This window comes from Aspergillus bombycis (genome assembly GCF_001792695.1).
Source record: "Aspergillus bombycis strain NRRL26010 chromosome Unknown contig00069, whole genome shotgun sequence".
NCBI lineage: Eukaryota > Fungi > Ascomycota > Eurotiomycetes > Eurotiales > Aspergillaceae > Aspergillus > Aspergillus bombycis.
Window position 1 is genome coordinate 1 of NW_019170071.1, and position 24,424 is coordinate 24,424.

The 24,424-nt window shown below is 51.7% G+C and overlaps 9 protein-coding genes across 9 annotated transcripts; 5 read left to right on the top strand and 4 right to left on the bottom strand.

The window, feature by feature from the left end:
- Window positions 1–248: 248 nt before the first annotated feature.
- On the top strand, window positions 249–1,871 carry ABOM_008029 (acyltransferase family protein; the record flags this gene model as incomplete). Its single annotated transcript, XM_022535158.1, has 1 exon — window positions 249–1,871. The coding sequence occupies one exon, from the start codon at window positions 249–251 to the stop codon at window positions 1,869–1,871; it is 1,623 nt and encodes a 540-aa protein (XP_022387215.1).
- Window positions 1,872–2,302: 431 nt separating this feature from the next.
- Window positions 2,303–4,341, bottom strand: ABOM_008030 (WD repeat protein; the record flags this gene model as incomplete). Its single annotated transcript, XM_022535159.1, has 4 exons — window positions 2,303–2,721; window positions 2,785–2,856; window positions 2,917–3,520; window positions 3,574–4,341. The coding sequence occupies 4 exons, from the start codon at window positions 4,339–4,341 to the stop codon at window positions 2,303–2,305; spliced, it is 1,863 nt and encodes a 620-aa protein (XP_022387252.1).
- A 678-nt stretch (window positions 4,342–5,019) lies between these two features.
- Window positions 5,020–6,246, top strand: ABOM_008031 (putative pantetheine-phosphate adenylyltransferase; the record flags this gene model as incomplete). Its single annotated transcript, XM_022535160.1, has 1 exon — window positions 5,020–6,246. One exon carries the CDS (start codon window positions 5,020–5,022, stop codon window positions 6,244–6,246), a length of 1,227 nt encoding a protein of 408 aa, XP_022387253.1.
- Window positions 6,247–7,770: 1,524 nt separating this feature from the next.
- Window positions 7,771–9,288, top strand: ABOM_008032 (F-box domain protein; the record flags this gene model as incomplete). Its single annotated transcript, XM_022535161.1, has 1 exon — window positions 7,771–9,288. One exon carries the CDS (start codon window positions 7,771–7,773, stop codon window positions 9,286–9,288), a length of 1,518 nt encoding a protein of 505 aa, XP_022387250.1.
- A 524-nt stretch (window positions 9,289–9,812) lies between these two features.
- On the bottom strand, window positions 9,813–12,443 carry ABOM_008033 (putative regulatory protein Ral2; the record flags this gene model as incomplete). Its single annotated transcript, XM_022535162.1, has 1 exon — window positions 9,813–12,443. One exon carries the CDS (start codon window positions 12,441–12,443, stop codon window positions 9,813–9,815), a length of 2,631 nt encoding a protein of 876 aa, XP_022387251.1.
- Window positions 12,444–14,257: 1,814 nt separating this feature from the next.
- ABOM_008034 (peroxiredoxin) lies at window positions 14,258–15,141 on the bottom strand (the record flags this gene model as incomplete). Its single annotated transcript, XM_022535163.1, has 4 exons — window positions 14,258–14,294; window positions 14,349–14,601; window positions 14,660–15,021; window positions 15,119–15,141. The coding sequence occupies 4 exons, from the start codon at window positions 15,139–15,141 to the stop codon at window positions 14,258–14,260; spliced, it is 675 nt and encodes a 224-aa protein (XP_022387248.1).
- Window positions 15,142–16,479: 1,338 nt separating this feature from the next.
- On the bottom strand, window positions 16,480–18,449 carry ABOM_008035 (MFS transporter; the record flags this gene model as incomplete). Its single annotated transcript, XM_022535164.1, has 6 exons — window positions 16,480–16,563; window positions 16,611–16,705; window positions 16,759–17,217; window positions 17,283–17,720; window positions 17,790–17,867; window positions 17,933–18,449. The coding sequence occupies 6 exons, from the start codon at window positions 18,447–18,449 to the stop codon at window positions 16,480–16,482; spliced, it is 1,671 nt and encodes a 556-aa protein (XP_022387249.1).
- A 1,306-nt stretch (window positions 18,450–19,755) lies between these two features.
- Window positions 19,756–21,222, top strand: ABOM_008036 (AT DNA binding protein (Thy28); the record flags this gene model as incomplete). Its single annotated transcript, XM_022535165.1, has 6 exons — window positions 19,756–19,821; window positions 20,110–20,248; window positions 20,340–20,621; window positions 20,674–20,691; window positions 20,747–20,863; window positions 20,927–21,222. 6 exons carry the CDS (start codon window positions 19,756–19,758, stop codon window positions 21,220–21,222), a joined length of 918 nt encoding a protein of 305 aa, XP_022387246.1.
- A 1,158-nt stretch (window positions 21,223–22,380) lies between these two features.
- ABOM_008037 (aldehyde dehydrogenase family protein) lies at window positions 22,381–24,023 on the top strand (the record flags this gene model as incomplete). Its single annotated transcript, XM_022535166.1, has 4 exons — window positions 22,381–22,508; window positions 22,583–22,782; window positions 22,844–23,160; window positions 23,202–24,023. The coding sequence occupies 4 exons, from the start codon at window positions 22,381–22,383 to the stop codon at window positions 24,021–24,023; spliced, it is 1,467 nt and encodes a 488-aa protein (XP_022387247.1).
- Between the last annotated feature and the right edge of the window lie 401 nt (window positions 24,024–24,424).

The window sequence follows — 24,424 nt, forward strand, 5'->3', positions numbered from 1 at the left end:
CCCCCCTTCCCTTCCTCTCGAAGTAAGGGCTTTTTCTCTATCACCTCATTGTCATATCACCCTCCGACCGGTGGATGTCGATCCCTCGCAAGGCCACGTTGGATTGCCGCTTGCGGTCCACTGATGGTTACGCAATCACCTTCCGCACTTAATCGAGAATTATTTTGTGATCGAGAACCACCTTTCCTGAGAATCCTCGTGGGGAGGGAATTGCGCCTCGACCACATTCCTCTCAACCCGTTGCTGCGATGTCATTTAACGGTCGCGACCAGGATCTTCGATCCTCCCCTGCGACAGACAACATTCCCCTGAATGATCTAGAGTCGGGAGCCAATCGCGACTCCCAGGAATCTACGAAATGGACGAATATCACCGATTTCACGCCGTCGCACATCCTTTCCGATCCCTCAAGTCGTGTCCAGGACTTCGCCAACAATTGGCAAGCATATCTGGAATCCTTTTTGGACAAACTTGCGATCGCCATTACCCCGAGTTATTTGCAGCATTTGGTCGGCGGCCAACCGCCCGAGCCCTCGAAGCTTCATGCCATCGCAGCGCTGGACGGTTTGCGCGGCTGGGCCTGTCTTCTCGTGTTCAACTTTCATTTCCTCTTCACATACACCTGGAAAGTTGCGGTCGGATGGGGTTTCAACCGTGAGAATTACAACCTCTTCCAGCTGCCCATCCTCCATATGTTAGTATCCGGCCATATCATGGTAGCCATCTTCTTTGTGATCTCCGGATATGTACTTTCCTACAAACCTTTGAGAATGATCCGCAGTCGATCATGGGAGCAGACGTTCACCGTGCTGGCCTCCTCTACATTCCGCCGTGGCCTCCGACTCTATATCCCCTCAATCATTGGCATCCTGATCGTTATGCTGGCCGTGCGATTGGGTGTATATGACTATTCGCAGTGGGTCCTTTACGAAGGCCACACGATTCAGGGCACCAACGAGCAGCATCCGCCCATCATGAAGTCCTTTCACAAACAGTTCTGGAATTGGTACTCCACAGTAGTACATCTGATGAACCCATGGGATTGGGCTCTGTACTACAATAACTACAATCCACACCTATGGACCATCCCCGTTGAATTCCGTTGCTCAATCGTACTCTTCCTCACCATCCTGGCCACCTCTCGCTTAACCACTGTCATCAGGATGTCTCTGGTCAGCACACTAGTCTGGTTCTGTATGCGCTGGGGCCGTTGGGACGTCGTCCTTTTCCTAAGCGGCATGTTGATGGCCGAAGCGGACCTGATCAACGGCACATGGGAGCGCCCAACAGAGGGTGAAAAGCCATGGAGCGTCCGTTTTCCAACCAAGTACCACCCCTTTCGACTATCCAATCGTAAACTATGGATTGCGCTTTTCATTCTAGGTCTCTACTTCGGCTCGGCCCCCAACACCGGCTACAGATGGACTCCATTTTATATGTGGACCTGGAGTATCACCCCAAAAACCTACCCCGAACCGCACCGTTTCCCACAAACCATTGGGGCAGTTCTCATCGTCTTCAGCATCAACCATTCTAAAGACATCCAGAAACTCTTCACCAACCCCATCTCCCAGTACCTCGGCAAGATCTCCTTCGCCTTCTACATTGTGCATGGGCCTATCCTTCACTCACTCGGTTACTCCCTCATGCCCAATATCTGGGCGGTGATTGGCAAGGACTCCGATTTTCAGTATTGCCTGGGCTTCCTGATCGGCTGGCTCATCTGTCTCCCTCTATGTCTGTGGGCGGGTGATATCTACTGGCGCGCGGTGGATATTCCGAGCGTCAAGTTCGCCCGGTGGGTGGAGGATAAGGTCATTGTCAAGGCGACGGGGCAGGAGAACGGCAGTGCAAACTCCCGTCGCGAGTGATCGCTTCTCCGGGTTCTGTGTTTATCGCGGAACTGATCTTCATTCGATATTTATTTTAGCGAGCGCATAACGATGTTTATATATTGTCTCTGATGACTTGTGTCTTTGATTCTTTATTCCCTGTTATATATCATGCCATCTGTCTGGAATAGACTAGATCACAGTAGTTACATATACCCCTTTGTTTACCTGTCCTTGGGGCTGCTATCCTATCCTAGCAGAAACTTCAAAAGAAAAACATTACAGATCCATACATACTCTTACTGTCCAATCGTTCATTCATTCATTCACTCATATCAGACCGTACCATGTCGCTTCCATGGTCGAACGATGCAAGTCAGCCGCGGCGGATAAGACACGGAACAACGCAACAGGGTAAATAGCTGACTGGTAGACATGGGAAATAGCGTCTAGTAGATGCGTCAATTCTTTCATAGTGAAACACCCCAAATTCCCCGTCCACCGCACACTCCTAACCAATCCCGCGGATGTCCTGAGCCGGTCGTCCCGCCTTGCGGTGACCAGCTGATGTTGGAGACCTCGTAATCACACTGCCACGCGGCAGCAGGACCACGCTCCTGGGTGGTCGAGGGCGCACCGGGGGTGTGCACCGGAGGCGGGACGGACGCGGCGTTGTGCTGGTTGATTAGGTCCCACAGAAGAACGCAGCAGTCATCTGCGCCGGAGGCAAGCACGCCACGGCGGTTCGGGGACCACTCCACGCAGTTGATGGAGGAACCATGGCCCTTGAGTTCTAACAGGGCTTGGCCGGGTTGGCGAACGTCTAGGACACGGACAATGTTGGAGTCCTGAGAAAACGTAGCTAAAAGGTGAGCGTCATGAGGTGATGCTGATTTCGTCAGTATCAGATGATGTTGCCTTATGCCAGGTAGGTTAGTTGTCTCTCACGTACCTGCGATTCGGAGAAGTGGTGGAGGCCAGATGGACGCAGGGGCCGAGGGGCTGCCATTTCCGGGACTGACTACTGTGGACAAAATCCCTGTTAGTTTTGGGAAAGGGATGGGGTGCAGTCAATAAAACCTACACTTATCACTCTTTTCTGTCGGCTCGTAGATGATAGTGCTGTGCTCTAGACTGCGGAGATCAAACATGCGCACACTACCGTCGGCACCGCAACTGACAAAAACATCGACACTATTTGCACAGAACCGGACGTCGTACACTTCTTTATCGTGTGCAATCAGTTGCGTCTTGGCAGTGAGTGTAGGGATATCCCAGATGGTGCAAGTCGTGTCGATGCTGGACGTGATAATCAAGCTTGGAGATATCGTGTTCCAGTCGAGCGAGGTGATGGGGGCAGTATGCTCGGGAGACTTTGAGTTCGAGAGTAACGCCAACGGAGAAAGTTTAGCGGAAGGCGTATCCCTTTGGGTCGCCGATCGTGTAATCGAATTGGACGTCTGCGCCGGCTGGTTCGCAGGCAGAGACCATAACCGCAGATGGTCGCCCGAGGTCGCCAGGAGGTCGGTAGACTGCTTTTGAGATGATGGCGGTTCCCAGAGTATCCGCGTGACAGGGTACGAATGTGTGGCCTCTGCCGTTTTGACATATTCCAGCTTAATCTCGCCAGCTGCTGCATCCGGTGTATCTGGGTCTGGTTTAGTCCAGTGGGTATCAATAATTTGTATCTGGACTAAGTTAATTTCATCTGTAGGAGCAAGTGAGGAAAAGAGAGGCACACATAATTGTGGTTATCTTCTAAATAACTTCCAAGCGCAATCTTGCCTCCAAAGGAGCCCGAGTTTCCAGGAATGGGCCATTTACACCAATCCACCGCATATATCGGCCAGGGTGCAATATAGTTGCTATTCGACGGCACTTGATTATCTCCATTGAAGGGCAGTGACCCGGGGCTGGTGATAGGATCACCAAGAAGATCGCCTGTCGGCCGGATATCGGCCAAGCCCAAAGGAGAGTATTTCGCGCCTTGTGGAGTATGAGGCGGGAATCCAGCACCCGGCGATGACCCGTATCTAGCATTTGCCGGGCTGGATCTCGAGTGTCCATGAGCGTTGCTCATGTTGGAGCGGGGCGTTGTCGGAGGCTGCTGCGGCGGCGGCGGCTGCTGCGGCTGCTGTGGTGGTTGCTGGTGTTGGGGCTGCGGCTGCGGCTGTTGCTGCAACTGCGTAGACATCTGGGAAAGGGTAGGGATGCCAGATGGGGCGGTATTTATGGACACTGCTGGGGGGCGGTTGGCGTTTCCTGGCTGAAGCGCGCCTGGGAGAGCCATGTTATTGCCGCCGGCCCCATATTGGTTGGGCTGGGAGCTCGTGGGGTGGACATTGATGGACGGAACGTGGTTATCGGCGGCTGTAGGGAATTCATGGGACATAGACTGTCGCTGTAAGCTTGCGGCTCCCATACCCCCAGACGGAATGTGTAGCTCCTCTGGCCGGCCATAAGTTGTCGCTCGTCGATTGGGCTCGAAGGGTTGCGATGGGTTCGACATGGTACCGAGGCCACGATGTGGAACAGCAATGGATTTTCTCCTTCTAGCGATAGGTTACCAGGCCCTGACAGTGGAATTGCGAACACAATTCCTCCGATCGTTTGCCACCGCCCGGGGTTGCAGTTGACGGTGTTTCAGTTGTTCTCCGACTGGACCTGGAGGCGGGGAGAGAGGGATGCGTAAGCTCGGAGCTCTGGCTACACCAAGGGCATGCGTGGTCTTGTCTGAATCACTCGGTACAAATGGCCTTGGAAGTAGCTCAGCAGAACATCCTAGAGCTTTGGAAGAGGGTAAAAGGCAAAGAAGAAGCGGGCGACGGGCATAAGAAGGGATAACGTTCATCCAGGTCAAGTCGATTGATTGATTGACTTGGAATGTCTCAGGACCGCTGAGTCAGCCGGCCGCGGGGGTGGAATTTCCCAATACATTTAGTTTCTTACATCCATTGATTTTATCTTTAGTGCCAATCGATCCGACTACTACTAGTTATTTCCGTCTTCCCCAGACTCTTGAGGAAGAGAAAACAACTACTTACACTCCAGGTCGTCTGGAACAGGAGATTCGCAATCCCGATACCCTATTTCGATCTTCACACTGCTACTTTTTGATTTTCCACGTCGCCCTCCTTGTCCCGTCCCAGTGTTTCTTCGCCATACAATACAGCTCCCCGCATTCAGTATGGCTCTAGATCGCATCAGCTCGGCCTCGGCATTGCTTCTGCTTCCACCCCCACCAGCGGCGTCGTTCGAGCAGTGCAGAAATGTGTATGAGTCGCTCCTATCTACAGTCTTCACCAAGCTTGCTGAACTCAATGGCACCAACCACGCTGCCATCTTGGATATTGCTCTCTTTCTTCCGGGACTCCAATCACATACCCGTCAGCCTCGGGCTAAGTTGTTCAAAAGTCTCCAATGCTTGTTAGCAAATCTCTATAGGCTCATTGGAATAGTCTCCGTTGAGAACAGTATTGAGCTGGATGCCCCCGGTGGTATCAACGTGCGAGTCATTCTGCTTGATTTGGATACTGTACATCCTTCCTGGAAGGACTCCTCCCAGGCTTCACAGATGGGACCCATCCTAGACTTGCAAACCCTTGCGACATCAGCTCGTCCATGGGGCCGAATCTATTACCCGGATAATCAAATAGGTCAGAATCTAGCAACGGCCTTCAGTAGTATCTATTCCCAGTTTAAGGACCCCAATGCCGGGACTCTGCATTCCATTTCCGGCGCCTCCAACTGGACATCTTCGGAATCGATTGTGGTGCCGGACGACTCACAAGGAAGCAAGACACATCATTCGGTTATTGTAGGCGGCACCTTCGATCACTTTCATATTGGACACAAGCTACTGCTCACTGCCCTAGCGTTGGTCTTGGATCCCGTTTGGGACGCCAACCCGGGGAAAGAGGCGCTTCTGACAATCGGCGTGACTGGCGATGAGCTACTAGTGAACAAGAAGTATGCCGACTGCCTGGAAAGCTGGGAGGAGCGGTGTGAAGGTGCTGCATCCTTTCTGACGGCCATCATGGACTTTTACCCTCCCGACGAAAGCGTCACACGTACCGAGCGGGTCACGCAGCCAGGACCCAATGGAAAATATAATCTGATGAAGCTACGGTCCGGATTGACACTGAAACTTGTGCAGATTTCCGATCCTTTTGGGCCTACCATCACGGAGGAGGACATTAGCGCTATCGTGGTCTCCCAAGAGACTCGCTCGGGAGGTGCCGCGGTCAACGAAAAACGTGCAGAGAAGGGTTGGAAGAGGCTCGATGTGTTTGAGATTGACGTGCTTCATTCCAAAGACGTGCCGTCGAGTGATTTCGAAGATTTTGCGTCCAAAATCAGCAGCACGGATATCAGACGGCAGCGGATGGAACAAGCCAAGAGTGAATCAAGTTAAACGATTGGCTGGAGACGGGAAATTGCTTTTTCATCGCTCGACCTATGCAGCCATCAGTTATTCGTCACGGACATTTTTCATGGTCACACTTGCTAAGCAGGCACACTTGCGGATTGGGTCCCATCAACATTATTTGTACATACATACATACATACTTCATGAGTTCCCCAGTCCACGTCAACCAACGAATTGCGCTTGCCTGGGGGTGATTGATTCTCTTGTCGCATTTCCCGTGGGACGGACAAATGACGAGGGCGCCAATGAGGCTATCCGGATTCCTGTAAAACCATTTCCAGCGCCTTTTTTAAAACCATCCATGTTATGTATAGGGTGGGTGTGTGGTGCTAATAACTCCGAGGAGGGTTTGTTCGGATGCCTTACTTTCCCCACCCTGTTTCCCCCCTTGTCTTGAATTTCTTGTTTAATTATTATTATTTGTTTTATATGATGATGATGATGATGAGTTGTTCTGCTGGTCGTTTCCGAAGCCATTGGAAAAGAAAGGCTCCCCAGGAGATCTTATCTTCCCCCAATGTTTGGGGTTGCGCAGGCGGGCCGGCGACTACTGGACGACGATGCATGTTAAGTGCATGTTGATCCTTTCCCTCTCACAGCAGATTCGCCCACCCACGCGGTAATTGTGGCCTGTGAGGCCATGCCATGCAGTCCATCGTTGTGACTTCGGTCGATTTTCTGCATGTTGGCTGCCAACTTGCTCCATGACGTTCGAGTTGTGCTGCATGCTCCGTTGGTAGTGTGGCCATGGTCTTCGCGCCAGTCATCTAGGCTTGCAGCTACACCGCGCCACGATTCGCTTCCCAGGCGGGGTTCGTCTGCAGGTATCTGACTCTCCTGTCGCATCATCTTCCCCCCCCCTCCATCATCCTAGGCCTAGCCCACGATCACTCTATTCACCAATCCTTCTCTTCCTTTGTAACCTTTCCTGCAGGTTCACGCTGGGTAACCGCATGCCCTTTCGATCATGTGACCCTGGTGTGTGTCAGTTCTTGTCCAATATCGCATCGGTGTTGGCCCGGGGGAAATGCCCTGGGTTCGATATTGACGATGATCCCAGTCCGCCGGGTTAGGTATGGTCCATGTGGGACGCTCTAAATCTTGTCAGACATGCCTCCGTGCTCCAAGCGCGGTCTCGGTGGCCCGCCTACTCTGCAGTTGATAGAGAGTGTCTCTCTAAGGATTGGAGAGGGGATGTATCATTTTACTCTTGTCTTCCTTTTTCTTTTCCTTTCCTTTCTTTTTCTTTTTCCCCTTCCTTCTCTCTCTACGTAGGTTTTTATTTTTACCCTTTTAAGGCCCTTGCTACCTTTCACTCCTTTTTTTGCTTGATCTACTTCCCGCTCCTTCTCTTCTTACGTAGAGTGTTCGCCATCAATCGACTTTCGTTCATGCACCCTTCCATGAGGTGCGCCTTCCTCCTCGATTCCCTTTGACCAGGCCGGGCTTCCATGTTGTTGCGGGTAGCCAAAGCAGCCGGAGACGCGGCTGCCCTGCTGAGAAAAAGCCATGGACAGACCACGGCGCATTGACGACCTTGCGGACGAATTGATCAGTCACATCCTCTCATTCATCTTGGGATCAGAGCCTTCCTCGAACGATACCTCCCCTACGAACAGCCACGGTTCCGACGTGCCCAATGGCAGCTCCATCAGCGCGCATGGTGAAACGTCCGACTTAGACCGATTCAGACTGGTGTGTACAAGGTTCAGGCGCATCGCCACTCCATGGAAATTCCCCCGTTTCGTCCTTCGCTTTTCGCGAGATGGGTTTCGGAGGTTAGAGGACCTTCTGGACATGCAGCTGGCCTGCCATGTCAAATCCTTCACGTACATGGTGCGACCCTTTTACCAAGGAAGCGGTACCGTCTCTACTAATTCGTTGAACTTGCACGGAAGTCAAGCTGACAAGTATCTAGACTGGTCCTCTATCTTGAAAGCGGTGGAATCGCAAAACCTCGCAATTTCACAAGTACATAAGAGCCGGCGTGAAGACCAGGAATACATCATCACTGGAGGCCATGATCTGCTACTCCTCCGCCGCGCTATATCTGCGTTCTCGTCTCTCCAGCAAATCAAACTGCTTCGTTTACAGGATGGGGCGGACGAGCAATTGCGAGATTATATACGTGAGCAATCTTCAGCAGAGACTGTTTATTTGGACTGGGAACCAGCTTGCACGCGGGCTGTCACAAGCCTAGCGACTTCTTTGTTAGAGTCAAACTGCAGTGCTATTCGTTTCGTCGGGCCTCAGATTAGCCCAGAGTCCGCAGCGAAGTTAGTGCAGACACCTTCGCTGACGCTATCCACCTTAGGCGCTCGATTGACGAGCTTAGATGTCACCTTTCATTCCTCCAAAGACATGACGAGCAGCATCAAATCTGTCTCTAGCGTCTTCCATGACCTTTTCGTATCCGCAAAGAACCTGACTTCAATAAAGCTAGGCTTTCGAGCCAATGTACCTCTCGATCTCTCGCTAGAACTTATTTTCCACCGCCTACAGTGGAAAAGGCTCCGGGCTCTCAGCATTCAGGGTTGGCGCTTAGATTCGGGAGAGGTTATTTCCCTGATCCGCCGACACAGGAGACAACTACGCGATATCGCACTGACTGATATCTACCTTCGCAATGGAGGCCGATGGCGGGATATCCTGTCCGTCCTGCACGACGAAATGGATCAAGTAGAACGTATTTATCTACGAGACATCGATTACGCAGACCATTTGGACTCGGACTCGCCAGAGACCAACGGTCATGCCAGTACTTCCAGCACGGCGGTCCTCTCCGTCGTCCCCGAACCTACACTCGCCCTACCTCCTTACCATGCAAGTTTCAATGCGGATTGCCCGCCTTTCTCTCCTTGCGGAAGCACCCGACGTTCATTTTCCGAGACAACTCTGGAGCGGCTGAGAGCACTCACAGCGGATGACCTGGGGGACAATGCAGTGAGTGTGAGACGCGAGCAGAGGCTGCTCTGGGAGGCGTGGGTACTCTCCAGCCCCCGAAACATGTTACGACGACGGCAATAGCATAAGCACTGCTCTACGATCGGCGCTAGGTTGGAAATGTAATGATTGATTTTTTCTGTATGCGTCGCATCGTTTTCCAATACTTCGAAAAAGCACGGAGCAGTCCTAGACAAGTCTGAAGATATGGGAAGATCTGGAGACCAATAGAAGCACCACGCAGTATAGCTACCGATGGACAAACGCTGTCCCATAACCTGAACAACTGGTACTGAGCTTATTCAATAATCCTAATGGATGGGGGTGTACTATAAACAAAACCCTGTGGATGCAGTATCACACACCCCAGCGTTCATGTGCTGTAACGGGAAACAACGAAAATTCTATACATTTCAATCAAGAACCTCTAAATTTTCATCGAGATCATGACAGGCAAGGTAAGGGGTAAATGAAGCCAGAAGCCGAAACATCGCTATGGGAGGGGGGGGGGGGATACAAGACGTAGAGGGAAACCGGAAGGAAGTAAAAGGGGGGAACAAGATAGAATAAAATCATCGCAGAAGGAAGTGTTTTGGTATCGGTGTCTATCAAACGGCTCCTGCCGACGGAGGGTTTTCTGGAGGAATAGATACGGGGCCACTTGTGCTCGCCGGTTTGGCGCTGCGTTCGCGCAGTCGACGACCCTCCATGAGGCCGCGGAGGCCGCGCTTTTGCAGGCCGATGACACTGCTGAGGTCGCCGGTCCAGATCTCGCGGTTGGGGCGGAGCTCGGCATCTGTGTTGCGACGACGGTGGGAGTGGGTAGCGTCGTCGGTGTCGGAGTGGTCGAAGCTGGTGTTCGTGGAAGCGGAGGTGGCCGTGCTGGCGTTGCTGATGGAGTCGTCGCGTTCGCGTTCGAGGTTGGTCGTGTTGCGCTGGCGACGGCTGAAGATGTTGGTATTGATGCGGAGGGGGATGCCTCTGGAGCCGCTGGCGGCGCCACTGGTACTGCTTGCGACGGAGATGCCGGATGTGCCGTGTTCCGTGTCTGAAGAGTCCGACGTGAGGTGGCTGTGTGATGTGTCTGTTCCTGTGCCGGCGGCGGAGTCGGTGCTGCCGTGGACGCCGTTCAGGGCTTCCAGAGTACCTCCTGGTCCGCTGGTGAATCCGGTGCCTCTGCCGCCACCTGCGGCCATGGCGGCGGCATTGAAAACGGCGGCAGCGTTGCGTCCGTCAAGGGCTTGGTGTAGTCTTTCGACGGTGGCTTCCAGGAGACCGTCCACTTGGTACGGTCGCGCAAGCTGGAGAAGGGAGCAGAGAATTTGGGGCGTGCAGAGGGAGGAGCCCGCGGGTGGGAGGGAAGACGTGTAGAAGTAGTAGACGAGGACCTGTAGGGTGAGGTAGGTATGAGGCAAGTACAGCACGCGGGGTCTAGATGTGGGAGGTAAACTATGGGCAGAGGGTATCTCAAGATTCGCTAACAATGACTTGGAGGGGTTTGAATGATTGTTGACGAGAGTAGTGGCGTTGGAATAGGTGCTATTCGGGCCGATTGACGGGGTAATTGTGATGCTGGAGTTACGGTTTGGATACATCTGGAGCGCTGGACGCAGTGTGGCAGAGTCGGAGACCCCATTGTCAGAGGATTCCCGCAGAAGTTGGATAAAGTACGGTCCCCATCTTCTAGTCAGGATTCGTGAGTTGACCGGAATGCGCTCGCCTCCCACCGCTTGAAGCTCCATATCCGTCATCTCGGGGAGAGATTGGGCTAGTCTCCCCAGTTCGTCTGAGGCGGATGAGAATGGTCTTCCACCAGATGTTAATTTAGCCAACTTGGGGTGAAGAGATGCGGGGACGGCAGGGGAGCTATGAGAGATGTATCCGGATGTCGGAGCTGTTCTGCACGGGTTATTGTAGAGTCCGAATGCTTCCAACTCGACCATGCACACGTGCGAGAAATTGAGTCGTCGGTGGTTGTAATCCTCAACCAGACTACGCTTCCGATGGCCGAGAATCACGAAAGTGTTCCTTCTCGCCCACAGGACTCCGCGGTTCCAGCTTCCCTGACCGAACACTGTCCCACCAGCATCGATACGGCCCCAGGTGAGCGTCTTCAGGTCAAGTGCCCACAGGGCGTATTCCTGCTTGGAGGAGGTAAGATACGTGCCACTGACCACAAAGTGTCCGTTGATAACGCCTCCGCTTGGGAACCTCAAGCCGGGGGGCGATGCTTGGTTCTGCATCGGCTTCTCAACCAAGCGGCCATCTGGTAAGCGCAGCTGAAGCTCTAGTTTAACATCTAGGAAGTTGTAGTTCGAATAGATCAGCATAGGGCATCCCTCTACTTGCGACTCCTCCACGGACTCATGTGCTTCTTTATCGATGGAAGCAGACCCGATGTCCGAGACCTTTATACCGGCCAATGGGGCAACCACACTACGATAAGCGCCGCAACTTCTTCCTAGGGGGCTTGTGTTGGTCCACTTCAGACTGCGAAGGTTGAACACGCTGATCTGCTCAATATAATGATTGGAGCTGTCCTGCCCTCCCACCACCACCATTTCTGCACCACCAGAACCATCGATGTCCACGCCGATCGAGCCCTGGTGAGGATTTGACGATGCGGGGTTGTGGTGGATAGCCGAAAGAGGCGCAGTTGCGGACGTAAAGTGAGCACTGGAAGGCAAGATTGTCGCACAATGGGCATATCGTCCCTGGGGCGTGTCGGTAGCAGGAACTCGAGTCCATGTTCGGGAAGGCACATCGAATATATGTATATCAGACATTACCACCACCTCTGGCTGCGTCTCCTGTCCCGTAGAGCCATTGGATGTGGTATCCTTGGGTGACATACCACCATAACACACCAGCTTGTTGTCTCCAAGAGCACAGACACTGTGAAAATATCGCGGACGGGGAATATCACCGGTGGCATCGATCTTTATCCAGTGACGCCGAATCAGGTCCAGCTCATATATGTCGGACGTCAATTGTGGGCGGCTTTTTGAGAGAACACGACCGCCAAAAACGTAAAGCTTATCGCCTAATATAGTTGTAGTCGCACCTACCAACGGATGCGGTTCTCTCCCAGTTGTCCGGCGAACATTACACACCAGACCTGACAAATTTATGGGGCCCGATGCTGAAGACGGCTGTTGTTGTCCAGGAGAGACGCCCGATCCTGCAAGATCCTCCCGATTCGAGTCCAGGTATCCCAGACTCGACTGACTCCGAGACATCATCGTGATAATGGTCGATTTGCACTGGTACAGTAGATATACCCCGATACCTATCGTGCTGTAGGCTGGATTCGCTCAGATTTGACGGTCTACGGAAAGTCGAATCGACGTTGTAAGTAGAATGTTTTGTCATCCAATATTCGAACTTTTCAGAACAGAGTGAGGTGTCGAACGGATAAGGGTATCATAACACTCGTAAACCGCAAACAAAGTAGGAAGTAAAGAATTGTCGTTCGAATGATCGTCTGGGCCTTAGGCAGGCGAAGGGTAGATCGAAGGTGTAAATCGTAATCGTCGCGATCGGTTTGCTCAGATCAGGGGCCGGGCGGGAGGCGTGATGGGACCACCGGTGGATTCGTTTCCCCGCGGCTACCAACCCAGACGCTCCGTCGTTAAGGAGCAAAACCAAGCCTCCGGGTCACAGATACAGCTTCTGGATGCTTTTCGGGTTGGCTGCAAGGGGTAGGGGGGGGGGTCCTCCAGTGAATCCGCCGTATGCAGAGAAGGGGTTGTTTCCGAACAGTGACGAGAGACCAGGTGAACGGAGAAAGTGCGGGTTTCAAGGCGGTCTCCGAGAGAAAAGTGGTTCCAGGCACACTGCGAAAGTGGAGCTTGACTCGGCGATTTAGATTTATCGCTTCCAACGTTGAAAGTCAATCTTTTTGACAGGCGACACTAGAAGCATGAAGAACAATTGGAAACAATTAGCGACGGAGGAACAATATGGGCATGTCTTGGTGCCAACACAGATTCACTCACTCACTCATCCAGCCGGATCCCGACCCCACTAGCTATCATTTCCATACATGACCTTTTGAACTCGATGCTGGTTTCTCCTTTTCGCCCACCCAACACGGGGTATGTGTTGACAGCGTATTTGAAACCGGAGTCTCTTCACATGCGACCTGCGTTTCTCGCACTGATGATGCTATGAGAGTGAGAATCACTTTGTCTTCCTGCTTCTCCTCTCAATGTCGCTTATATGCGTGAAGCGGCTGGGCGACCGGAGGATATCTGGCGGACCAGACACACTAACTAAGATCTGACAAGTGGTCAGACGAATATCTTCGCTCTACCTCATCGTTCAGTCATACAGAAGGCGAACGACAGAGGGGTTGAACAAAGAAGAGGAAGTCGGCCGTCCACATTACCGCAAGACTTGGACGCGCCCAATCAACGGCCACGTCACTAAGCCCGGGCAAAGGAAATCATAAAGTATCGCATGTGTGTAGGAGTAGGGATGGAGGGATGGGATATATACGAGTGGTCATTTACCTCACCTACTCGAGGTAGACAGGTGTGACTGTTCCTAGGCAATATTACTATATTTACTCAGCGGTTCGCTTTGTATAGTCCTATCTCGTCTTTTGATTGACTGGTTCTTCATGCAGTCTTATGCAGGATGACATCGATTGCAGAATGGTTCTTCGCTCTTTCTCGCCCCGTGGGGCGCAAACTTAACACCACCCATATTATCTATAGATCAAAATGTCTGTCGTAAGGACAGTGGAGCGTCCATGTTCCCTACGCAGGAACATTGGTCACCCTGCTCACACTTCCTGGAAGGGGTACACAAACCATAGGCTCTTACAGATGGTCTGCGATCGCACTTGCTCCTTAGGGAGTTTCTACGCTGGGTTCGTAGCAAAATATTCAAATGCTATCGTAAAAGGTATCATATTATTAGAGATGCTAAGCCGTGACTGTCATACTCTTTTTCATGAAAGCGCTCCCAACCACAGCCACGTCAGAACTGATTATTCCTCCTGGGAACAGCTAGCGGGAAACGGTTGAGTGGAAGACCGCGTCATAATTTACTCCTTCTTGTTGAGGTTGGTGAAACGCAGGTAACTAGTCAAGAAGATTAGTACCAATCTCTCTCTCAGTTGGATGGGAAATACTCACGGCTTGACCTGGCGGATTTCACCAAACTTCTTCTGAGCATCCTCGGTGGAGACAGGGGGGGGGATGACAACATCATCACCGGGGAGCCAGTTGATGGGGGTGGTAACACCGTGCCTGTCAGTGGTCTGAAGAGCATCGACAACACGGAGAACCTCGGCGGTGTTACGGCCGGTAGAGGCAGGGTAGGACATGATCAGACGGATCTTCTTGTTGGGGTCGATGATGAAGACGGAGCGGATGGTCAGAGCGAGACCTGTAATGCTTGTTTAGCAAATCGAAGTGCCGTCCAAGTTGTGAAAACTACCACGTACCCTTGGAGTCAACGTTGGTGGTGTCCTGGTAGTCAACCATGTCATAGGCATAGGCGACCTTGCGCTCGGGGTCGGCAACGATGGGGAAGGTGAGCTTGGAGCCGGTGACCTCGTCGATATCCTTGATCCAGAGCTTGTGGGACTCGGTGCCGTTGGCGCTCAGACCGATCAGCTTGACTCCACGAGCAGTGAATTCGGGCTCGAGCTTGGCGAAAGCACCCAGCTCGGTGGTGCAGATGGGGGTGAAGTCATCGGGGTGAGAGAAGAGGATAGCCCAGCTGTTGCCGATGTAGTTGTGGAAGGTGATGGGGCCGGTGGAGGTGTCAGCCTCGAAGTCAGGGGCAGTAGAGCCCAGACGGATGCTAGAGTCAATTGCTCTGTCAGTCTCTGACTGCGTCCGTGTTGACGGTCCTGAAGTCATCCAGGAGGATGGAGGATGATAATAGCAAGGTTACTTACGGAGCAGCACGTTCCTGAGCCATTGTGACCGAGTAAAGGAGGTATCCAAGCAAGGATGAAAGAGTGGTTAGATGATGAGGATGATGAAGAGATGCGAAAGTAGATGGAGAATAGAGGGGGGGAGGAGGACCTTGAAATAGTTTTGGCGGCGGGGAAGTACTAGGTGAATGGATGTACCTTTTCCGGGTCCCAGACTCCCACTACGGCGGTACTACGGTACTAGATCCTACTACTAGTACTGACAGCCTAAGGTGCCCCCGGCCCTTCAGCTTCTCGACCCCTCCAGATCTTCCCCTCGATAGGGTGGTCGGCGAATGACCGTCTCGTCGCGGTTCCTCCTCCAAATCACGCAATTGACCACCGCCCGCGGGGCAGAACGATCTCCATTGGCCAGTCATGAGCTCATTCTCTGGTGGGCTGTTTAGCGCATCCCTTTTCGGAAGGGCCCCACGATGCAGTCAACAAACATTAATGTCGGGGTTCATGAAGATGTCGGATTCTGTGACTACTAGTGACAAAGGTTAGTATCCAGGAACCAATGATCTGTCTGGACTTGTAGAGAACCCATCCTGTCAATGGAACATTGCAGTGGTGCCTTAATCAAAATGTAATAAAAAGGGTGGGAGTCGAGACCATCCCCTGACTTACCTCTACGCTGTACCTTCCAGTCGGGCATTTGATGCTTCAAATCCAATACGCTATACGGAGTACTAAATGATCAATCAGTATCTTTCAAGTCCACCTCCCCCCTTCTTTCCAAATGCCTTGAATACCCCTCCTTGGCTACGTCCATCTACCCGGGTTTATCGGCCGACTACTGACAAGAAAAGAATAGCTCGGCCGACAATGCCAATGACTAGGGCCAATGGACACTGTTGAAGATGGCGCCATTCTGCACATCACCTCCCGTCATATGCCCGATAACTTCGCAAGTGATAAGCCGAGATGTTGCACCGGTACTAGTAAAAGTACCACTAAGGAGCCCGAGATGGAGTGGACGTTCCTTTTTTATCGACAATGAGTATGTAGTACTATTGGTGAATCCTGAGGGACCCCTGACCGGCACTTTGAAAGCTCGGTAACTAAACTTAGATTGATTGAGGACCCACCCTGCGCTGTACTACCAGTACTATGTCATTGTCAGGGTGGTCTTATATACAACGGCAGTTGTCTTCATAGCGTTTCTTCATCATGGATTGGAATGCGATCAATGCTGTCAAGCGAAACCAACATTTTTTTGAAGTCTTTATCCCAATGGCATGTCGTGTCAGGTAACCTAGCCAGGCTTTCGAGGACCCTAATGTTGATTCATGATTTCCTAGAGATTGTTTAGCAAGCCGCTGATGAAGATAAACCTTTTGTCATACACTTGCAAATTTGCTTCTGGCACGGATTTGAGGTCCATAGAATACGAGGACCCAGGGCACGATTGTCAGCAGAACACCCTGTTTGCGTTAGTCTGAGTCATGGAATAGAGGAATAACTTGCTTACAATCCCCCCAAGAAGGCTGGAGGCTGCTGGATAACCCAGGTTGTTGAACATCGCATTGGTAACCAGCGGGAATATGGCACCCATAACATTTCGACCTGAAGACCATCAGCATCACTTAGCTCCTATCGGGGGTACAAGCGAGACGAACAGAATGACTGCGCAGCAATCGCTGAACTGGCGTATCGATGATAAGTATCAGCAAGGTAATTGAAGGCGGCCAAGTAGATGGAGAAAATGCCTATCGTGGAACATCCCACAGCAATTGTCGGCACGATCCACGGGACCGAGGAAAACGATGTCCATCCAAACCAGAATAGACCAATGGGCAACAAAATTGACTCAACGCATGTGAAATACAAACGTCCTTCTGGGGTGCTCGACATCTTGCCAACCCGCATAGCGAACTTCTCCTGGTAGATGCTCAAAGGGGTAGCCAGCAGTGCACCGATAGATACCGCTGCAAAGACTGCCCCGGTCTGTTCCACATTGAAATGGTAGTTGGTCGAAAAGACGATTGGAATCGCAATGAACTGAAGGTACAGAACCGCCCAGCTAAATGAGACCCAGAGTGAAAAGAAGAAAACCACGGGTTCTGTGAACAGAAGGTCTTAATGGTTTGGTCAGCTATGCTTCCCGATGATATTACCCATAGGAGGAACTTGTCCCACTTACGGAACGGCCTAAAGCAGGATATGGTGATCATCTTAGTTATACTTTCCCGCTCTTCGTCGCTTTTTACCTTCCACCGTATGCGTCTTGCTTGTTGTTTCCCCTTGATGCCGTCGTCTGAGCAAAACACAACACCAACATAGCCAGCGCTTTCTAATGTGTCGTAGTACTTATTGAGTGCTTTAGCTTTTCGGCTCAAAAGCACGCTCCCCCGAGTTTCGTTGAGAAAGACAAAGAGGACAAGCATTAACACTGCAGAAGCAACGGCTTGGGAGTAGTGGATCCAGCGCCAATTGGCGCGGTAATCTATGAAACCAGGAATGAGTGGCCCCAAGCCCGTCCCAAAGAGGACTGCACCTGAGAAGCACGACATGGGGACATTGCGGTGTTCAGCATGGTATATATCACTAATGACGCCGCCTACCATAGTGGAAAAGGTAGCTACAGTGGATAAACAGCGTCAATCTGAATTGTAGAACAGCAGGAGGGGTGCAAAGCAGGGTAACTTACATCCGCCAACACCAAGAAAAAACCTTGCCACAAGCATGCCAGCAAAAGATTCCGTGGCACCGCATCCGATCAAACACACTACCAGCCAAAGGCATTAATTTTGGTTCCTCCATAGGTCAAGCTGTGGAGGGAGAGGAGCTGACCGGTAAAAACAAGGCCGCTGGACACAAAGATAGGTCGCCTCCCATTAATTTCCGAGAAGGGTGCCAGCACCATGGGAGCGATAGCGAAGCCTAGGGTATACAGAGAGATTCCCAGATTATATACAACCCTGCTCACATTCCACTTGACCGTCAACTCATCAGCTGGTGGGGTATACGACCCCGCAGCGTAAGCCGACATAGCTGTTACGCAGCAAGAGATGACTGTGACGACGGTCTTGCGGGATTCTGCCCATAAGAAGGGTGAAGCGTACTTTGTGAGATTGGGGCATGGTGGTGGAGACGCTTGTCCCGGTTGCGGGGAAGAGATGCCCACGGGGTGTGGCAAGATTGTGTCAAAGTTGAGATAGAGATATTCCACATCTTGATCAGAATCTGGTGTGTGGTTTATGTGCTCTTTATGCTGCTGTCCCTCTCGATCGCCATATTCCCTATTGAATTCCAGTGCTTGGACGCCATCTGGGGTCGGATATGACTGCTGATTGGGTACGGTATGCATCTTGGCTTCTCTAAACCTTAGGTGCTGTCGGCTGGGTCTCAGCCTAGATCTATCCAGCACATGTGGGGAAGTGTAAGACAATAAATATCCTCCCAGTTGCAAAAGAGCAAGAACAAGACAAACTCATGATCATTCATAAGGCGTCAATTAGTTAGTGCCCCACGAGCGCAAGTGACTCAATGGTTATTAATTGTGTTGCGAATGGAAAGTTAATGCAAGCGGAGGTGGAGAACGGGGGATCTACTCTGGAAGTATCCCGGCGGAATCGCCGATGATCTGACTCGTAAAGTTGTTGCTAGTTCATCCGAGTCTACTCTGTATATCTTATATGTAAATTTTCAATCGTTTTTTTGTTTTTGCTTCTCGTTCTATGAAATCAATTCTAGTACATGCGCTGTTCAAACGCGATCGACCAAATCCCTGGGACCCAAATGACAGCTCGAAACTGACAGTTCAGAGCTGCATGCGAGAGATATTCAAGTCCCGCCAGCCGGAGATGAGCTCTTCCTCCCCGACGGTTGCATCCGGAAATTCCATACTCGGTACTACTAGTAGTAGTTCAACGGGCTATCCATCCGAGGTTATGCCATAGCGTTTGATCCAAGATTTCCAGGTTTACATAATCTATCCGTCGGCATATGTCCATAGGTTCATGTATATGGCCTTGCTTCAATGTTATTCAATAGCTATGTAACTCTGTTCATGAGGGGGGTAGAATGAGTTTCCTCTCTGCGCGGGTTCCAGTAGTAGGAGCATCACGTAGAACACTATACAGATCGGATAGCACACCGATGGCCACTGTGGAGTATCCTTCACGGCGACACCACGTGACCATGATCGGCTCGGGTCCACTGGCGCCGGGCTCGCGCGCCCAGTCCAGTCGAGCTTGTCCCCGTTCCCCCAGGCGCAAAAACAAAGCTTCAACTCATGCTAACGGTCCCTGCCTTAGGTTTTCAGGTTTCTCCGTAGGTGAGAAGGACCCCTTCATTTCCCCCCCCCCCCCAAACTTCTCTTCCCCCCAACAGGTTGAATCACTGAGATAATCATTCGATTGCGACCGACAGCGGACTGACACCAACACCAACACTAACACTAATATAGGATTGACTATCCGTCCCTTCAGCGCGTCTGGACTGTCGTGTCTCATCTCTCCTCCCCGCCTCCTGTCTTTTGACTGGTTGGCTTACCTTGTCTCTCTTTCTCTTATCGAATCTGCCTTTTGTTTTGATTTTCCATTTCTGATTTCTCCTCACACCCCCTCACCTCCCACCCTTTCATCACGCAGACTTCTCTACCTATGACAACAATGCCAGTCAAGAAGCGCAAGTCCGAAGGCGCGCCTGCGGCCGAAGAAAGCAATTCCCCCAAAAGAGTGCGTATGCCCGACGTGTATCGCGGATTTTCTTTTCCTCTTTCCTGTTTTCCGGTGATCGACAGGTCCGACGTGAGGCGCGTCATGCGCAGGCCCATCATAAAAGGCAATTCGCGACCGCGGCTCACTGACGCCCCATTCCTTGCTCCCGCGTTGGATTTTCCCCTTCCTTTCGTCACACAAGGCAACTCTCCGTTTGATGGGATAAGAAAAAAGGGATTCCGAGCAAGGACGCGATCCATTACGTGCATATCCAAATAACAGGAACTAATGTCAACATCTCCGCAGGCTGCTGTCCCTGATCCAGCTACTGGAGAGAAAAGGAAGAGAGGCCGTCCTCGCAAGTACCCTGAAGGAAGTGGCCCCAAGCCTTCCCCGGGTCCTAAAAGGGGCCGGGGCCGTCCTCGCAAGGACCCATCTGCCAAGGGTACGCCCTATCATATCTCCCTTCTGCCCATCCTCTCATCCCAGGTGCAATAGAGGTGCTTTGAGAAGAGGGTCCACTAACGTGCCTTAAGATACTCCCACGAAACCGAGTACCCCCAAGGAGGGCAAGCGGCCGGTCGGAAGGCCTAGAAAGTATCCCGCTCAGAATGGGGCAGACACCCCAACAAACAGATCCACGCAACCAAAGTCAGAATCAGCAGATGCCAAGGCTGAAGATGAGGCGGAGGATGACGATTCCGGCCGCTCATATTGGTTGATGAAAGCAGAGCCCGAATCACGCTTAGAAAAGGGCGTTGATGTTAAGTTCTCCATTGATGACTTGGCCTCGCGTACCAAGCCGGAACCCTGGGATGGTGCGTGATATACCCCTATCTTGTAGCCAAGTGAATGCTTACCTTCTGCTAGGCGTACGGAACCCGTCTGGTATGGGCGATTAGTAAGCTCGCGATATATGAGACTATAAGCTTACGATGACTAGCAAGGAACAACATGAGAGAAATGAAGAAGGGCGACTACGCTTTCTTTTACCACTCGAACTGCAAAGTGCCCGGAGTTGCGGGTTATATGGAGATTGTACAAGAACATACACCAGACGGTCCGTCTCCATTCTGTAAATTCCCCAATATCCGGCGTGATGACTAACGCAACATCACTCTAGAGTCTGCATTTGACCCTGCACACCCATACTACGACGAGAAATCTTCCCGAGAAGACCCCAAATGGGACGTGGTCCACGTCGAGTTCCGACGCAAGTTCCAGAACTTCATCTCGTTGAACGACCTCAAAGCTCACGCGAAGACGGGAGATCCGCTCGAGGATCTTCAGGTCCTGAAACAATCCCGACTCAGTGTCTCCCGCGTTACCAAGAAGGAATGGGACTTCATACTAGGGTTAGCCAAGGAAAAGGAGTCGTCGTCCTCAGAAGGAGAGAGCGCAGAAGAAACGAGCGAGTAGAGGAAGATACGAAATCTCTTTTTTTTTTCATTTTTATGTCATTCCATATTACATTTCCCCATTTCCTCCGAAGCGACTCTGGAATGAGTCATAAAGCTCGCCGTGAGCGTCTTGGTTTCCTTGTGTACAATGAACGGGTTCTTGTCTATTTTGAGGTGTTCCAATAATGTGAATGGTCTATTAAATGATCGCCTCCTGATCACCGGTTAAGATTTGGGACATCGACTGCTAGACTGGTTTTATCAAGTCTGACTTGGTACATACTTGCTTCGCAACATAGCTGTGTCATTCCCACCATGACTGTGGGTGATCTATAGACCAAGACGTTTTACGCGTTGGCAGGGAGATATTAGGAGTAGGACAGGGTCCCCACATTGATGGGGATCTTCTGAACGAATGGGATCGGCCAGTCCGACGGCGGGAAGCTGGATGACCTGCAGATGATTGGAGAGCGAGTCGGGCGGGTCATTACTCCAGAAAGCTGGACCGTGAGGAGGGGAAGGCGGGGAATGCCTTGGTACGTTGGAAGTCGATCAGGGGTATACTATAGTAGTAACTACTAGTAGATGCACGCTGATGCGTGATGAGCGGATCCATGGGTCGGTGGCCGCGGACGGCGGACGGCGGACGAAGAGAAGGGTGGGGTTGCGGTGTTTGATCTCAACAGTTCAGGTCGTGAGGATCCATTTTTCTGATGATGAATCGCATCGCAAACCCCTGGGAAAACGGGATGTTGATTGGGGATCCAGAAAAGAGAAAAGTATTCTAGAACGTAAGGCTTTCCTGGGAAGAGAAAGTGTATCCGATATCCACCGATTAGTGGGCAAGTCACCTGCCATCTCATTGGATCTTCAGTTCTCGCTGGCGGGGGAGCTCGAACAACACCACTTCTACTACTATTTAGTAACTACTACCTGCATCTATGCTGCAAGAGATACCCTGACGCTCATTCACTAGTATCCTTTTCTTATATAAGGCCCCCCCCCCCTTCCTTCGCTTCCCCTCTCTTCCCTTCTTCTTTCTCTCTTTCTTGGTGTATTAATGCCCCTCGCTCCATCTCCACTCTTCACCCGCCTGTGCCTGCGTGGTCCTCCTCTCTTCAAGCTCCCTCTATCCTCCTCGCTTCCTCGTCGACGCTTTCACAGCTCCCCAGTCATCATGTCGGACGTCACAGTACAATTGACAGCCCCCAATGGCCGTCAGTACTCTCAGCCCATTGGCCTGTTCATCAACAACGAGTTTGTTCCGTCCAAGTCGGGCGAGAAGTTTGCCACGATCAACCCTTCGTACGTGACCTAGTCCGCTCGCACCGGATACCATATCCTGTGATTCAAAGGAACTGAAACTAACCAGCTCATAGAGATGAGAAAGAGATTGCTTCCGTATATGCTGCAGGCGAGGAAGATATTGACATCGCCGTCAAGGCAGCCCGCAAGGCCCTCAAAGATCCATCATGGAAGCTACTTCCACCAACGGATCGGGGTGCTTTGATGCTGAAGCTGGCAGATCTCATTGAACAGCACAGAGAGACGCTGGCCACCATTGAAACCTGGGACAATGGTTTGTGTCCTTATTTTATCAGTGAAGTCGTTGTGTTTTGTCCTTGACTGACCCTCGTTAGGCAAGCCTTATTCTGTCTCCTTGAGCGAGGACTTGGGTGAGGTTATCAACACCCTTCGGTACTATGCTGGCTGGGCGGACAAGGTCCATGGTCAAACCATTAGCACCACACCGGCCAAGCTTGCCTACACCCTTCGCCAGCCCATTGGTGTAGTGGGCCAGATCATCCCATGGAACTTTCCCCTCGCCATGGCTGCATGGAAACTTGGCCCTGCGCTCGCTTGCGGTAATACTATTGTCATGAAGCCAGCTGAGCAGACACCCCTCAGCATCCTCTACTTCGCCACGCTCATCAAAGAAGCCGGCTTCCCCCCAGGTGTTATCAACATCGTCAATGGCTTCGGAAGAGTTGCTGGCAGCGCCTGGTAACCCACCCTGATGTCGATAAGGTTGCCTTCACCGGCTCCACCTTGACCGGTCGAGAGGTCATGAAATTAGCCGCTGGTACCTTGAAAAACATCACCCTTGAAACCGGCGGCAAATCTCCTTTAGTCGTCTTTGGCGACGCAGATATTGAGCAGGCTGCTAAATGGGCACATATCGGCATCATGTACAATCAAGGACAGGTCTGCACAGCAACTTCTCGTATCCTGGTCCACGAATCGATCTATGAGAAGTTTATCGAGCTTTTCAAGCAGGAAGTGGCCTCGACCAGCAAAGTTGGGGATCCCTTCGCCGACGACACCTTCCAGGGGCCTCAGGTCACCAAGGCGCAGTACGACCGAGTCCTTTCGTACATCGAGACCGGCAAATCCGAAGGCGCAACTCTCGTCGCTGGCGGCGAGCCTTACAAGAACGTCGGCGACGGCAAGGGCTTCTACATCGCGCCAACCGTCTTCACGAATGTGAAGGACAACATGCGTATCTACCGCGAGGAGGTCTTCGGCCCCTTCGTCGTGATTTCCAGCTTTGCCGCTGAGGACGAGGCCGTGACCCGCGCCAACGACACGACATATGGCCTGGGAGCAGCCATCTTCACCAAGGATATTGAGCGGGCGCATCGTGTGGCCTCCGAGATCGAAGCAGGCATGGTCTGGATTAACAGCAGCAACGACAGCGACTTCCGCGTTCCCTTCGGTGGCATCAAACAAAGCGGCATCGGCCGTGAGCTCGGCGAGGCCGGATTGGAGGCATACTCGCAGGTCAAGGCTATTCATGTCAACCTCGGATCCAAACTGTAATGTAATGCATGGCAACCCCATTGATGATGTGTAATGTTTTGTATATAGGATAGTCAGATGAGTTGGATCAAAAATTACAAAAATAGGCAGTTTATCCAGCAAGCAACCATGCAGATAATCCACCAACGAGAGACAACATAGAGCATGGTAAACCTACCAGTAGACACACCTTGCGCATAATACTCAAACCAAACCACAGAATAAGAAACGTGGTATACCCACATTGGACCCAACAACCACAACCACCACCAGCTACATCAAATCCAAACCCTACCTGACACAACTCTCATCTCACCTTCGACACAATAGGCACATCACAAACGTCCTCCCACCTCAATCACACACATACACACATACATATACACATACACAACACCAACCACCCAATAAGTACCACCCCC